We start from the raw sequence: 13,461 nt of genomic DNA on the forward strand, positions 1-13,461 counted from the left end.
TCATCATTAATTGCTACTACATATATACAGTTTCGAAGGTGAATTTTTAGCTATAATTTAAGATGTTTCCCTGAGGTAATTTATATGATTGATTACCTGCAACACAGCCATTACATGAGTTTTCAACAATGAAATTATGCAGTTTATGCATCAAACATCAATGAACAGTTCTCTTTGTACTTACCATGTCATATTTATGCCACTTTGCAGAAGAAAGGGTGTAATATATTGGGCTTTTTATTGCTCGAGTAGAAAGTGCTCATTACCTTTTTTATGTTTATACATAAGAAAAGCAAACAGTTTTCCAAGTGGGATACATCACACTGTTGTAGTGGTCGATTTCCTCAAGATGGTCTTCTGGGGTTTTGGTGCAGTTTGTGGAGGCACAGTTGCAGGTCTGAGAGGGGGAAAGCTACTACTAGGGCTCATTCCCATTCCTCCATTTTCTAGTGGAAAAGGAGGAAGTGGGGGAGGTGGTGGTGGTAAAGGAGGACATAGGTGAGGAAGCTTTCCCAGCGTATGAGCAGATTCGCTGTGCAAGTGAACCTCCCTGTTTTTAATATTATACCGAACATCACAGTCAGCACAATAGCCATGGTACTGCACCTTTTCATTAAATCGTACCCGTTCCCTTGTTCCAGGCTGCGGACACCTGTCTTTTTCAAGTCTGTGCATCAGCGGTTGCATTGGAACTTTGTCCAAGTTACTATTAGGCATACAACATATATCTCCATTAGGAATTTTATTTGGTCCTCCTGGTAAGCCTCCATTTCGCAGTAGAGTCCCATTCGTTTTTACAGGGTTGGCAGGGATAACTGGCCTTTGAGGGTCTTCACACTTCACAGGAGTCAACCGTGGAGGAGGTGGTGGTGGATTGGGCTTCCTTAATACTGTGAGAATGGCAGATGGATGGGCTGGGGGCTTGATGAGCGGTGCATTGGTTTGCACCTTGACCTTTTCCAAACTCGATGCTGTTGTGCTACTTGAGCTGCTGTTCAATGTGTCAGTTTTGGAACTGTCAGTCATCTCATCCTCCAGCTGTAGGTCAGAAGTGAGTGTATCAATCTGGTCAACCACCTGCATGAAAACCAAATGCAAACTGAGATAAAGAGTTATGACAATAAAAGAAAGAGAAGGGTAGTTCATTCACATTTGCTAATAAATTTATTTCTGTACTTTAATAAGCCGCTGCAAGGCACAGCTGCTCATTTTACCGATTAAATTATAATTCAGGTAGATATAACCTTCCTTCCACAACAAAAATTTAAAGAATCATTAAGGTTCTCTGCAATGACATTTTTAGCCTTTTTCCTGGGCTTGCTTACTAACAACGTTTATTTGAGTACAATAATAGAAGTAAAGGCTTTCTTTTTTCTTGAACTATTATTGGGGGGGGGGGAACCCATGACTGTTCATATTTTCTATAAATTATTTTTATTAGCCCTTTTGTTTTCTAGATGTTTTCCTTTTATTAGCAAGTATTCATGTATGTAAATATTATTATTCACTAAACTGAAAATAGATATTAGCTGCTGCTTCCAAGCTGTTTGTCACGCTATGCATTGGTTCTCTCATTTTCTGTTTCACCTTGTCTTCCACTTTACCTTGTACAATTTCCGTATTTAATTCTGAATTGGTGCATGCACAGTTTTAATGCATGTGCTTACCGTATATACTCGTGTATAAGCCGAGTTTTTCAGCCCAAAAAAAGGGCTGAAAAAGCCGAACTCGGCTTATACACGGGTCAATACGGTAGGAGAGGGGAGGAGAGAGGAACTTACCGCTGCCATCGCCGCCTCGCCCGGGAGCCTTTCTCCTGCCGGGAGGGGCCTGGAGGGGCCGGCAGGAGGTCCCTGCTGGCCGCTCCGCCGCCACCCAGGCGATCGGGCGCCTTTCTCCTGCCGGCAGGGTCCTTCCTTGGCCGGCAGAAGGTCCCTGCCGGCCGCTCTGCCGCCGCACAGGCGCCCGGGAGCCTTTCTCCTGCCGGCAGGGTCCTGGAGGGGCCGTCAGGAGGTCCCTGCCGGCTGCTCCGCCGCCGCCCAGGCGCCCAGGCGCCTTCCTCCGGCCGGCAGGGGCCTGGAAAGGCCTCCTGCCGGCCCAGGAAGGCCACGCCGCCGATTCGCCGCATCTCCCGGTAAGTAGGGGGTTCAGGGGCTCTTCCCCCTCCCCCCCTTGGATGGCACTGGGGGTGGGGTGGGGTGGGGCGGGAGGGCCTGGGAGGCTGGCGGGAGGGCGACCTGGGGCAGGGGCTCTGCGCTCTAAAATGGCGGCCGGCATTTTAGAGCGCAGCATTGCCGGTAAAGGGAATTTCTTATTGACCCTCGGCTTATACGCGGGTCAATAAGAAATTCCCTTTTCTGGCCTCAAATTTGGGGGGTCAGCTTATACTCGGGTCGGCTTATACCCGAGTATATACGGTAAGTGTTTATGTCTTTTGGTAATTTGTAAGGGGAAAAATAAGTGAATTGAGAGTTATGGTAAAGTTTGCATTCTCAGTAGTCCACAAGCCAAAAATAGAAAAACAGCAGATTGCTTATGCATAGATTCTGTTCCACCATCAAGAGCAGGTAGTCCAGAGAGTAATTTAGATTTTAAAAAAAATTGTAAACACTTTATTATGGGTACAGGCAAATCAGATTTCTTTGATGTTAATTGCATATTACATTCTATACATCAAGGTAAAAACACCCCGATATGTGGGTGTAAGAAGGAAGTGGGACAGGAAGTAAAGATATGAAACAAAAATTTGTTAAAAATTTTGTAAAAAATACTCCATATTTAAAATATAAAATTCCATCTGATATTTATATTTCAAAATGATCAAGGTTAGCTACTAAAGCCATTACCAAAATTCATCACCAGGATACTCAAACACTTGGTCCAGTTCCTGTTCAGTTTACTGGTCCTGAGCAGGGAGCTAATTTTTTGACAATCAGTTCAACTGTTCATTTACCTGTTTGTGGCTGTTGCTTCACTGTATTCCTTCCTAACTGTGCAGAAAAGCACAGTTCAGTTGAGTTCTACTACCCCCCCCCCACGTCCTTACTGTATAACTGCTCCACTCAGCAGGCAATTGTTCAAATATACAAATAATGAGTCACAAATCATATAAATCAATCATAAATAAATACTGTGTTTTAACAAAATCCTACAGATGATATTGATCTAAGTAGTGAGAGCAAACAGGCCTGCCCAAATCTCCCAAACTGGAGCTGGCAACCTGCTATGCAGACACTCAACTACTGTGCTGGCCGCGCGCCCACCCCAAACGCTACAGGACGGTCGCTGCGCGCTCCGTTGTCACGGACTCGGCCGCTCCTGCGAGCGCCATGCAGTTAGCAGCCAGGAAGCAGATGCAGGGGCAGCCTCCGGTGAACCTGAGAGAAGCCATGTTCCTGTACAAGCTCTGTTCCAGCCGCAGCCATGTTATAGAAAGCAGACAGTCACGTAGTCGATGTCAAACACACACCCCTCCTCTTGCAACATCCACCGCTTAATGAGCCATCAACAGCGATCCAGATATCAAGATGAGTCATTCCTCTTGCCATGCCCAAGCGATCTTAGGACATTTGCACAGATCGCAGTCATTGTTCTAGTATGTTAATCTCGTCAGCAAAGACTTTCCAGTTCCTCAGGGGTTGCAAAAGTCATCGGAATCAGAATAGATTTCCAAATTCTCACTACCCCACCGCCACAGTTTAATCCTTTGTCACCTTTTTGCCACCTGGGAACCTAGGAGGGGTGAAACCCCTCTCCCCGCCCCCAGAAAACAGTATATCTGGGGTGCCCCCTGCCCATTAGCTCTCTCTCGAATCTCTGGAATCGCTCTCGGACACCTTAGGTCTTTCCTGGCACCTTTTGCCGTTACTTTGTTGGTTTGGTTTTGCGCAGCCTTACCTCGATCCCTCCCGCCTTGCTGGTCAAGAATACGGGAACCCCTGCCCCCACCTCAGTTTTAACTTTCAATCTGTTTTAGTCTGACTGAGCTTGGACACCACCTCGTCTGGAAGGTAAATATAATCCCACCAACGACCTCCTGCCACGTTGGCATCTGTGCTTGTACTCCTCTCTTGATATTCCTAGATCCTCTGTATGTTTGTGTGCATCACTGATTGAATGAAAAGGACATAAACACTTTTAATTGGAAATCCATTGCTTCTATCTTTATTTAAAAGTCACAGTTACGGACTCTGGTAGACAAAGGTTGCGATACCGCTATAGAAATAAAAGTAGCCATCTTGCTTGCTAATTCCCCAAGTTATAGAGCAATTTGGCTAACAGTAGTCTCTAGTTCCACTAATGACTTCCGATTGGTTTGTATTGGCAGTGTCTTTGCACAAGCACCGTTTTTCAAAAACCCAATGGAAACCTATTAAGCAAACTCTACAGGTGTTTGTTATGATCTAGACAGCATGGGTTATCAGCTCATGTTTGACTGACACTTTCTATCACAGTGAATTCAACAGTCAAACATGTTTATGGCAAAATTCATTGTAATAAATTAATGTGATTTAGTTAATCACCAAAGCCCTTTTAAGATAAAAGAGAAGTAGGTACTTTCTTACCAGTTAATTTAAGTGGAAATTTTGCATATATTGTTACTTCTAACCATTTCTATTTGCAAAGTGGATAGAAGTGCATTAAATACCCAATGTTTTATCCTAATGAAGTTCCTAAATGAGCAAACTTTTACTTTTTATGATTACCCTGATTTTGCTTTAGAGTAAGAGTTGAGCACATGAAACTGCTTATATGAAGTCAGAACATTCATCTATCAAGGTGTGTATTGTCTACTCAGACCGGCAGCAGTTTACCGGGGTCTCAGGCGGAGGTCTTTCACATAACTTGATACATTTAAACTGGAGATACCTGGGATTGAAACTGGAACCTTCTGAATGCCAACAAGATGCTTTATCACTGATCCACAGCCCCTCTCCAAACTTACTTTCATGTTTATATGTGTTTTAGGTTCACAATCACATTCTAAATCCAACCTTATATACATCCCAATAACGATGATCTAAGCACAGTGTAGTAGCACCAGTAGAAGAAGAAGAGTTGGCTTTTAATCCCTGCTTTTTCTCTACCTTTAAGGAGTCACCAAGTCACTTGCAATTGCTTTCCCTTGCCCTCCCCACAACAGACACCTTGTGAGGTAGGTGGGGCTGAGAGAGTTCAGAGAGAACTGTGAATAGCCCAAGGTCACCCAGCAGGCTTCATGTGTAGGAGTGGGGAAACAAACCCGGTTCACTAGATTAGAGTCTGCTGTTCATGTGGAAGACTGGGGAATCAAACCCAGTTCTCCAGATTAGAGTCCGCCGCTCTTAACCACTACACCACACTGACTCTGGTAGTACCACTTTGTAATACCAGATGGGCAAGAAACACAAAAGGGTTTTTTCCAGCTTTTAGTGGATTGTATTCTGTTTAGTGAGTACAATATGTGGTATATATCATTCAGATTCATCTGAATGTGGTGTCCCCTGCTTAAACTGTCTCCCCAATTCAGCTACTTCTGCATTTCAAGTAGGGAAAGACAAATGGCGGACTCCTGCTAATCCAGTATGTGTTCAGGTAAATATATGATCTGGCCCTAAGTGTATTTATGGAACATAATATTCTTTAGACCATTGGCACACAATATAATCTGCACCAAACAACATCCAAAAACAATCTCAGGTTCATTAACTCGCTCATCTTCCAATATTATGGTGCTGGAAAGTGCCGTCAAGTCACAGCTGACTTATGGTGACACCATGGGTTTTCTAGGCAAGAGATGAACTGAGATGTTTGCTAGTACCTCCCTCTGCATAGCAACCATGGATTTCATTGGAGTTCTCCAATCTGATTACTAGCTAGGGCCAACCCTGCTTAGCTTCCAAGATCTGATGAGATCAGGCTAGCCTGGGCCATCCAGGTCAGGGCTCCAACATCATATATACCATTACATGTCAACAATGTTCTTGTATTATCTACAGTAGACAGCAAGGCCAGTCCCTACACAAAATAACAGATGAAATAAATTCTTCCAATAGCATATATGCCATCAAATATCAACAGTGTTCTTGTACTCTTTTCCTCTTTTTAGGAATGTGGAGTCTGTTCAGAATCAGTTCCTTTCGGATAAGAAAAATTCAAAGAGAGGAGAAGCAGAAAGAAAGGTTCTGCAAAATTTCAGAATTTCACTATGCAGATGCTCAAACAACTGTCCTACTAGAATGCCATGTGGTGTGTAACATCAGAAAAAAAAAACACCCTGTAAGGGCTGAAATTACAAAATTACAAAATAGTGCATAGAGGTATTAAAGAAAACTATAGAAACTCTTTCAGAAGAGTAAAAGAAAAAATCTGTTGCTATATCTAAAGCAGTGAATTTCAGAAAAAGAAATTCTACTCTCCCAACAGCGTCAGCAATACAATGAGAATAATCAGATCAAGTTGAGAACATCAAAGGGCTGTCAAATTGACTGTCTAGGATTATTTAAAGCCAATCGCCGCCCTGCCCAACATAAATTAGAGGGAAAGGACTTGCTTCTCGTGCTGGTTTTGACTATCCAATATCTAATTCATGAGAAGTAGCTGCATGAACCAGGCTTGGAAGCAAGCATTCATCTAACAGCATCCAATAATCACTTACAGACAAAAGGAAGTCTTTTTGTAAACTGGAAGAGGCTGACAGTGTGCCATAAATGATTAACACAGGCATATGTGAGCAAAGAGATGCTACACTGAAAAGTACTTAAAGTAGTGGCAAAGCCTTTTTGAAGCATTCAACCATCCAGTTCTTGCATTATTTTCATAAAGTATCCTGGTAGTGTAGTTGCCACTGGGAACATGACCTGTGTGGGTACACACAGCCCATTCCTGAAAACTGGAGCGGTGAGGGACTCCAAAGGAGTCCCTCCCCCTCTGGAACACACTGTTAGACAGTTGTTTCACCAATGACATTTGGGGCAATTATAATTATACTGCAAAACTCCATAAGTACTTTTATTTGCAATCAGTCCTCATATTGTTGGGTCAAACCCTTCTTGATCACAATATTCCACTATGATGCCCTTGATACCTCACACCAGAGGACCCACTTTAACTTGTATAGTGTGAAGAATCACCTTTTTGTACATGTGTACACCTGAGTCCGTGGGCATAGTATTGATAGGAGCTTGAATTAAACTGATAGCAAAGGGCAGTGAGTCATGCCAAAGGAGCAAAGGAATGCAGGGCAGCTCCTCTATCAATTATGCAAAAACACACCCTAAGAGGGATTTAATCAAGGGTCATTTCCTCCAAGGACACTCTCACATACTTTGATCTCAACTAACAACCCAGATTTCCAAAACAATAAAGGTGGATTCCAGCAATTTAATCAGTATCTAAACCACCAGATAGAAAGGCTCCAGTTTCTCCTCAGTCATGACAAGCACCCAGTCATTGATCCAACTTCCCAGTCTCCCAAAAGAAACACTTTAGATACATCCCATGCACAGAAAACAACAAAAACAAAAACAACAAACTCCCCTGTACCACAGAGACAAAGGATTCCTTTTCAGGCTGGTTCATCTTCGAAGTATTGCATTTTTGTTCTCCCTACATTTCAGTGCCAACACTCTTTCCCCTTCTCATCCCTGGCAAAAAGGTGTAAAATTTTTTGTAGCTGTTAGCTGATTTTGGACGTATCCTGTTACCTCAGCCTTACGGTTGGCCCCTCACTTCTCCTATCTTAAGCTTTTGTCCACAGACCTGTCGCTGTGCTTTCTGCCTGCCTGGTCAGTTTCAGCTCCCAAAAACAGCTTCTTCGCCGCCCCAAACCCCCCCCCCCCGCCGCCGCCGCCTTCTTCCCTTGCTTCTCTTCAGGAACAGGCTCCTTGTATTTTATAGGTTTATTCCACCTTGTAGGCAGGCAGGTTCTCTAGGGATAGTTTTGTGCATTATCTGCTGTTTTGTATTTTTGCATTCTGTAACTATTATTTTGCTCTACTGTATTGCATAAATTAATATGGTTTCTCTTCTCTTCCACTGAGGAACCACTCTGTCAGAAAGTTCTTCCTAATGTTTAATATTAATATGGTTTCCTTGGTGTAATGTGAAATTAAAAATATAAAAGTAATGCTATGCTATGGAAGCTCACTGAGCCTGTCACAGTCTCTTATATTAAACTGACTTACAGGGTTGCTGTTGTAAAGGTAAGGTGGGGGGGTGAACGATGCTTTGGGTCCCTATTAGACAGAAAAGCAGGACATTAATTTTTTAAAAAAGAGGGAAAAACAAGACAAAAAATAAGCTTAAAGTACCAGTACCAAAATGAGAAAGTGTCAAACTCATTTGTTAGGAGGTCCGGGTATGACATAAATGTCACTTGGTTGGGCTGGGCCATGTGTACACAAATAAATAAATACATACATAAAGGGAGGGAGGGAGGGAGGGAGGGAGGGAAAGAGAGGGAGGGAAAGAAGGAAGGAAAGAAGGGAGTGAGGGAAAGAAAGTAAGAAGGAAGGAAGGAAGGAAGGAAGGAAGGAAGGAAGGAAGGACGGACGGACAGACAGACAGACAGAAAGAAAGAAGCAACGAAAGAAGGAAGGAAGGAAGGGAAGAAAGAAGGGAAGCAGTGAGGGAAAGAAGGGAGTAAAGAAGGGAGAGAGGGAGGGAAAGAAAAAAGAAAGAAAGAGAAAGAAAGAAAGAAAGAAAGAAAGAAAGAAAGAAAGAAAAAGAAAAAAGAAAGAAAGGGAGGGAGGGAGGCTTCCCAGCTGGCGCGCGGGGCTGCAGCAGGTGGCCCGCGTGCCCTGGGGAGGGACAGGGAGAGCTTCCCGGCTGGCGCACAAGGCCACAGCAGCTCCGGAAAGCTCAGAAAAGGTCAGGAGAGGGGGAAAGGGGGACTAGCTGCCTCAGCTCTGCGGGCCAGAGAAAAGCCCTCTGGGGGCCGGATCCGGCCCACGGGCTGCATGTTTGACACCCCTGATCTATAGAATGGTAATTCTATACAATTATGGTAATTCACATGGCATATAATTCAGAAGAATATCAACCAACCCCTCCCCTCCACTTTTCTCTACCTAACCATGTCTTACATGGTTTATAATTAATGTATTGTTTGCTTGCTTTCTGATAAAAAGACTAACAGTGCATTCCTAAGAAGAGTTACTCAGTCTAAGCCCATTCATTCATGCATGCACAGTAAGATTGGGTGATCATTTGACTCCCACCTCCAAAGATTGTAGTGCTGTTTCCATCCACCAGTTTCTTCTTTCTATTTGGGGCACGCAAAGAAGTGAGAAAAGAAAATAAGTAAATATATCCTGCTTCAAGTTCAATGGACAAGCAATTTCCATTCACCACAAAAATAAAATAATACCCGTATTGAGTCCAGAGGACATCTAAAGAGCACCATTTAATGACATAACAAGTGAATCTGATTGTTCATTAACTCAAAGACAAGAATCTAGCTTGACAGATCTCAAGGGTTCCATTTGTGCTGCTCTGCCTTTAATTTCAGCTAAGGTTTAATTAAAACAGTGAATAAAGCAAACACTCCCTATTTAATTAAACTTGTACATGACTCCTCCACCACAGCCTTTTTTTTTCTCTTTATGGTTTTGGATATTACCATTTGTACCACACTATTTCTGGTAGTAAAACTCCAACAGCACCTATTTTAAAATTATGTCTACTGCTTTTTCATGCAATAAAAGTATGTTACCACCATTTTTCTATGGCATTTACTACTAGGAGAGCACCAATAAGAATCACCTCCTTGGTATGTGCTAGCAGAAGAAAATTAATTTATTTTCACAGAGCTTCTCCCTGTTGCTAAGAACTAGTTGAATTAATAAAGATCTGAACATATTTATTTGCAGCTATCTATAGTAGTAAAGACATCAACATTTATAGTTCCCTGGGCCCATCACTGTGATGGACATAAGTAACTATGCTAGTGATATTAAAGAGGACGTTATGTTTTTTCTTATTGTTCAGTCCCATGCATAATCAGCATTCAAGTAGGTAAAGTACAAGCATAAAGGCAATTTAGGCTTCAGAGAACTTCGGAGAATTATTTGCATTATCATGCTTTAAAAGCTGACATGCTCGATTATTTGCTATTTCACAGAGCTTCAAAGCTTTGCAATTCTGGTCTTCAAAAAACAAAGAAAGTGAACCATCACAGAAATTTTTCTCACTGCCTAACGTTATAAAGGCAGCATAGACAATTACATAAACCTTACTATATTCATGAGTGAAATATACAGGCAACAGCCATAGATACGATGCTTACAAACACAGAAATATAATCAAGGGCATATATATGAAATTTTCATCAATATAGAACTAACTTCTTTCAACAAACTATAAGCATAATCAAATCAGTATTAAACTCTAATTTCTTCATCTTTGGTTTCATGACTCAAAAGTCACAATTATTTCATGCAAAGGACTATTAAGGTTATGCCTTGTATTTATTGATAAAAAAATAAAAATAAAATGTTAATTTCCAAATTTGTAATGAAAGAGAGAGAGAGAGAGAGAGAGAGAGAGAGAGAGAGAGAGAGAGAGAGAGAGAGAGAGAGAGAGAGAGAGAGAGAGAGAACATTCTTCAAGAACACAAGAAAGCATGTGGGCAAAAGTAAACCAATAAATGTTATAAATTTCCAAGAAGTGTTTGACAAAGCCCTTTCCAAAATGCTCCTGAAGAAGCTTAGAAGCCCTGATATAACAGAACAAGCCTTCCTGTGTTAGTAACTGGCTAAATACCTGGAAACAGAGAGTAGGCATAAAAGTCCGAACTTCACATAAAAAATGGAAGGCTCTGAACTGCTGAATGTCAGATCAAGAAAGAGATTTTGGAGTTGTGGTGGGTAACTCAATAAAATTGTTGATTCTGGCAGCATTCATATGTGTAATTTAGCCATTGTCAAGCAAACAAAAAACAAAAAATGGGCAAACCCCCCAGCTTGTACAAAACCTGTGTGACCAGTTGGCTTCTCCCGTTTTGCACAGTGTGGTATAGAAATGATGCTCTTAGAGTAACTCCAATTATCCGTGGCATATGAATGCAGGCATATAGCTAAACTGGAGCTAGTTATTCCCACAAAACTGTAATGTTTAACCTGTATTCAATCTTGGTTTAGAATGAAGTGATGGATACAGGGTTAAATGTAAACTCTGAGGCTGGGGAATTCTGACAGTCAATGCCTGCAGGGTAGAGACTGGTGAGCTGACAGGAGTCTTCTTGAAGGAAGGGAGAAGTTCTTGAACTTTTAGCGTTGAGCTCCTGTGCAGTTGTGTGCAGAGACTCTGAGAACCTGTGTGTTCAAATATTACCTAGCTTGTATAAACCAAACCTGAGTGGTGACAAGGGGAAGATTGTGGTAGAGAGAGAAAACCCTTTCTTCAGTAACTAAGTGGGAGGTGGCTCCTGAAATTTCTCCTCACACAAACAAAGGTGACAAGGTGTGGAGTTTAAGAAATATTAAAAACCCTCAGAGTTACTGGTAACAGAAGAAACATTTGTGAGAGTTCAAAAGGGATGAAGGACCTTCACAAATGCCATTCAACATGATGAATGGTAACTCCAATTAAGCCATGTCCATACACTCATACATCACAGATTGCCAGAACTAGCCTTTTTGGTATTTGTGGGGGGGGGGGGGTAGGGGGGTTTACCAGTAAAAAAAATAGCGGCAAAAAATGGGAGCTGAAAAAGCGGCCCCTGAATAATGCTGAATTTATTCGGCATTATTCAGAGCCATTATGGCCCCGCCACCATTTTTTTACCCCTTTTCTCCCTCACTTACCAGTTGGGTAGGCTCATGCCGAGCAAGCCCAGCCTTTCAGTTTGTCACTGCCCAGCCGGATTCCATGTGGAATCTGGCTGGGGCAGCGAGGAACCAAAGATTGCACTGCCTCCCAGTCAGGAGACCTGCCTCCCAGCACATCTTCAACTTTTCATTGCTACCCCATCTTCAGCTTTTCATTGCTACCCCAGCCAAACTCCACATGAAGCCTGCCTGGTACGGGGAAGGATTGAAGATCTTCACTCTGCCTCCCGGCCGGTAGACAACACAAACTTCATTTTCGCATTGCTGCCCTAGCAGTGCCTCTACATGGAGATTGGCTGGGGTGGGGAAGGAATGAAAATTGTGCTGCCTCCTGGCCAGGAGTCAACATAATATTCAGTTTTCTGTCATCAGTTGGCCACAGCAACCCTGAAGTAAAGGTAAGTTGATGGGAGGGGATGGGGGTAAAATTTTGATTTGGGTCAAATAGATCTGAATTTTTTCAGGAATCCCGATATGGAGATTCAGGAATACCTGGTTTTATTTTAAAAAATCAGGTCCATTAGACCAAAATCCAAATTTTACCTCTTTTTTTTGTGCACACCTATTATCAAGAGAGTTTGTAGTATTTCGTTGTTGTTGTTTTTTTTAAAAAAAGACAACCGAGAACATGATAAAGGTTTATCAAATGATGCATATGAAGAAAGCAGATACAGAGGAATTTCTTCCCTCTTCTGAAATATTATAATATAGAGCTGGAGCTGTGGGGAGGGAGGATTCTTGCTTCCCCGCCCCCCGCTAGCTCCCGCACTACTTCTCCCCACAGTATGACTGATTAGAAGCCAGGAGAAAGTTTTAAAAGGACAACTGAGCCAGCAGCTACAGAGTTAGGGTGGAAAGGAGCCTTCTCGCCCATTCACACGCCTCTGTAATCGCTGGCTCAACTGTCCTTTTAAAATGCCCACCCCCCCATTTCTCATTGGTCAGATTGTAGCTGAAGAGGTTAATGATGGTGGTGGCGAGCCCTGTGTAGCTCCCAGTTGCCAGGTCTACCGAGGTTTCTCCCTCCCCCTCCAATAATGACACTAGCAAGCCCCACACAGCTCCCAGTCCCTGAAAACTTTTCTCTCCCACCACCTCTATCAGTGACGATGGCAGCAAGAAGAAGTAGGGCTCCTTCCAGTTACACCTTGGTATTCCTTTCAGTGGAGGGTGCTGTACTCCCTCCCTGGATGTGTACTGCACATGGGTGATGGCCTGATCTCAGGGGGTTATGGCCTTGTCATTGTGTACCAGCAGACTGTTTCTTTCTGCCTGTCACAGTGGTATCACTAGCATGTTGCTCTGTGATTAGCAGCTTGCTATGGAGTCCAGTGCAGTTGCTATGGCCTTTGCGATGTGTTTCTTTCACATATTTTCCCTTTTCACAGAGTGTATAGGATACTAACTAGCAGTGCTAATATTCATGATATACTAGCATCAGGATCTGAAAAAGGAGCTCCCTATCCCAAAACAAACATGCAAGTATACAGAGTACAAGTTTGTATCTTAGTACTGCTTGTGTTCTCACAACTGTAGGTGCCTATATGTGTGTGTAATGATTAGCTGCATGTATAGGAACAGTTATTAAGAAATATTTCAGATCAATCCAAACAAGGAAAAATTGAAATATTGATTAAAACATATTCCATAA

At 42.6% G+C, this 13,461-nt stretch overlaps 1 protein-coding gene across 1 annotated transcript in view; it reads right to left on the bottom strand.

Annotated features, from left to right (window-relative positions):
• The window catches only part of PRR16 (proline rich 16), a 135,423-nt gene that overhangs the window by 43,946 nt on the left and 78,016 nt on the right, over positions 1 to 13,461 (bottom strand). Inside the window, exon 2 of the mRNA XM_056848551.1 lies at positions 185 to 1,077. Coding sequence (XP_056704529.1) covers positions 319 to 1,077 — 759 coding nt within the window. The 3' untranslated portion in view covers positions 185 to 318. The remainder of the gene's footprint in view (positions 1 to 184; positions 1,078 to 13,461) is intronic.

Source organism: Euleptes europaea, chromosome 4 (genome assembly GCF_029931775.1).
Source record: "Euleptes europaea isolate rEulEur1 chromosome 4, rEulEur1.hap1, whole genome shotgun sequence".
Classification (NCBI taxonomy): Eukaryota; Metazoa; Chordata; class Lepidosauria; order Squamata; family Sphaerodactylidae; genus Euleptes; species Euleptes europaea.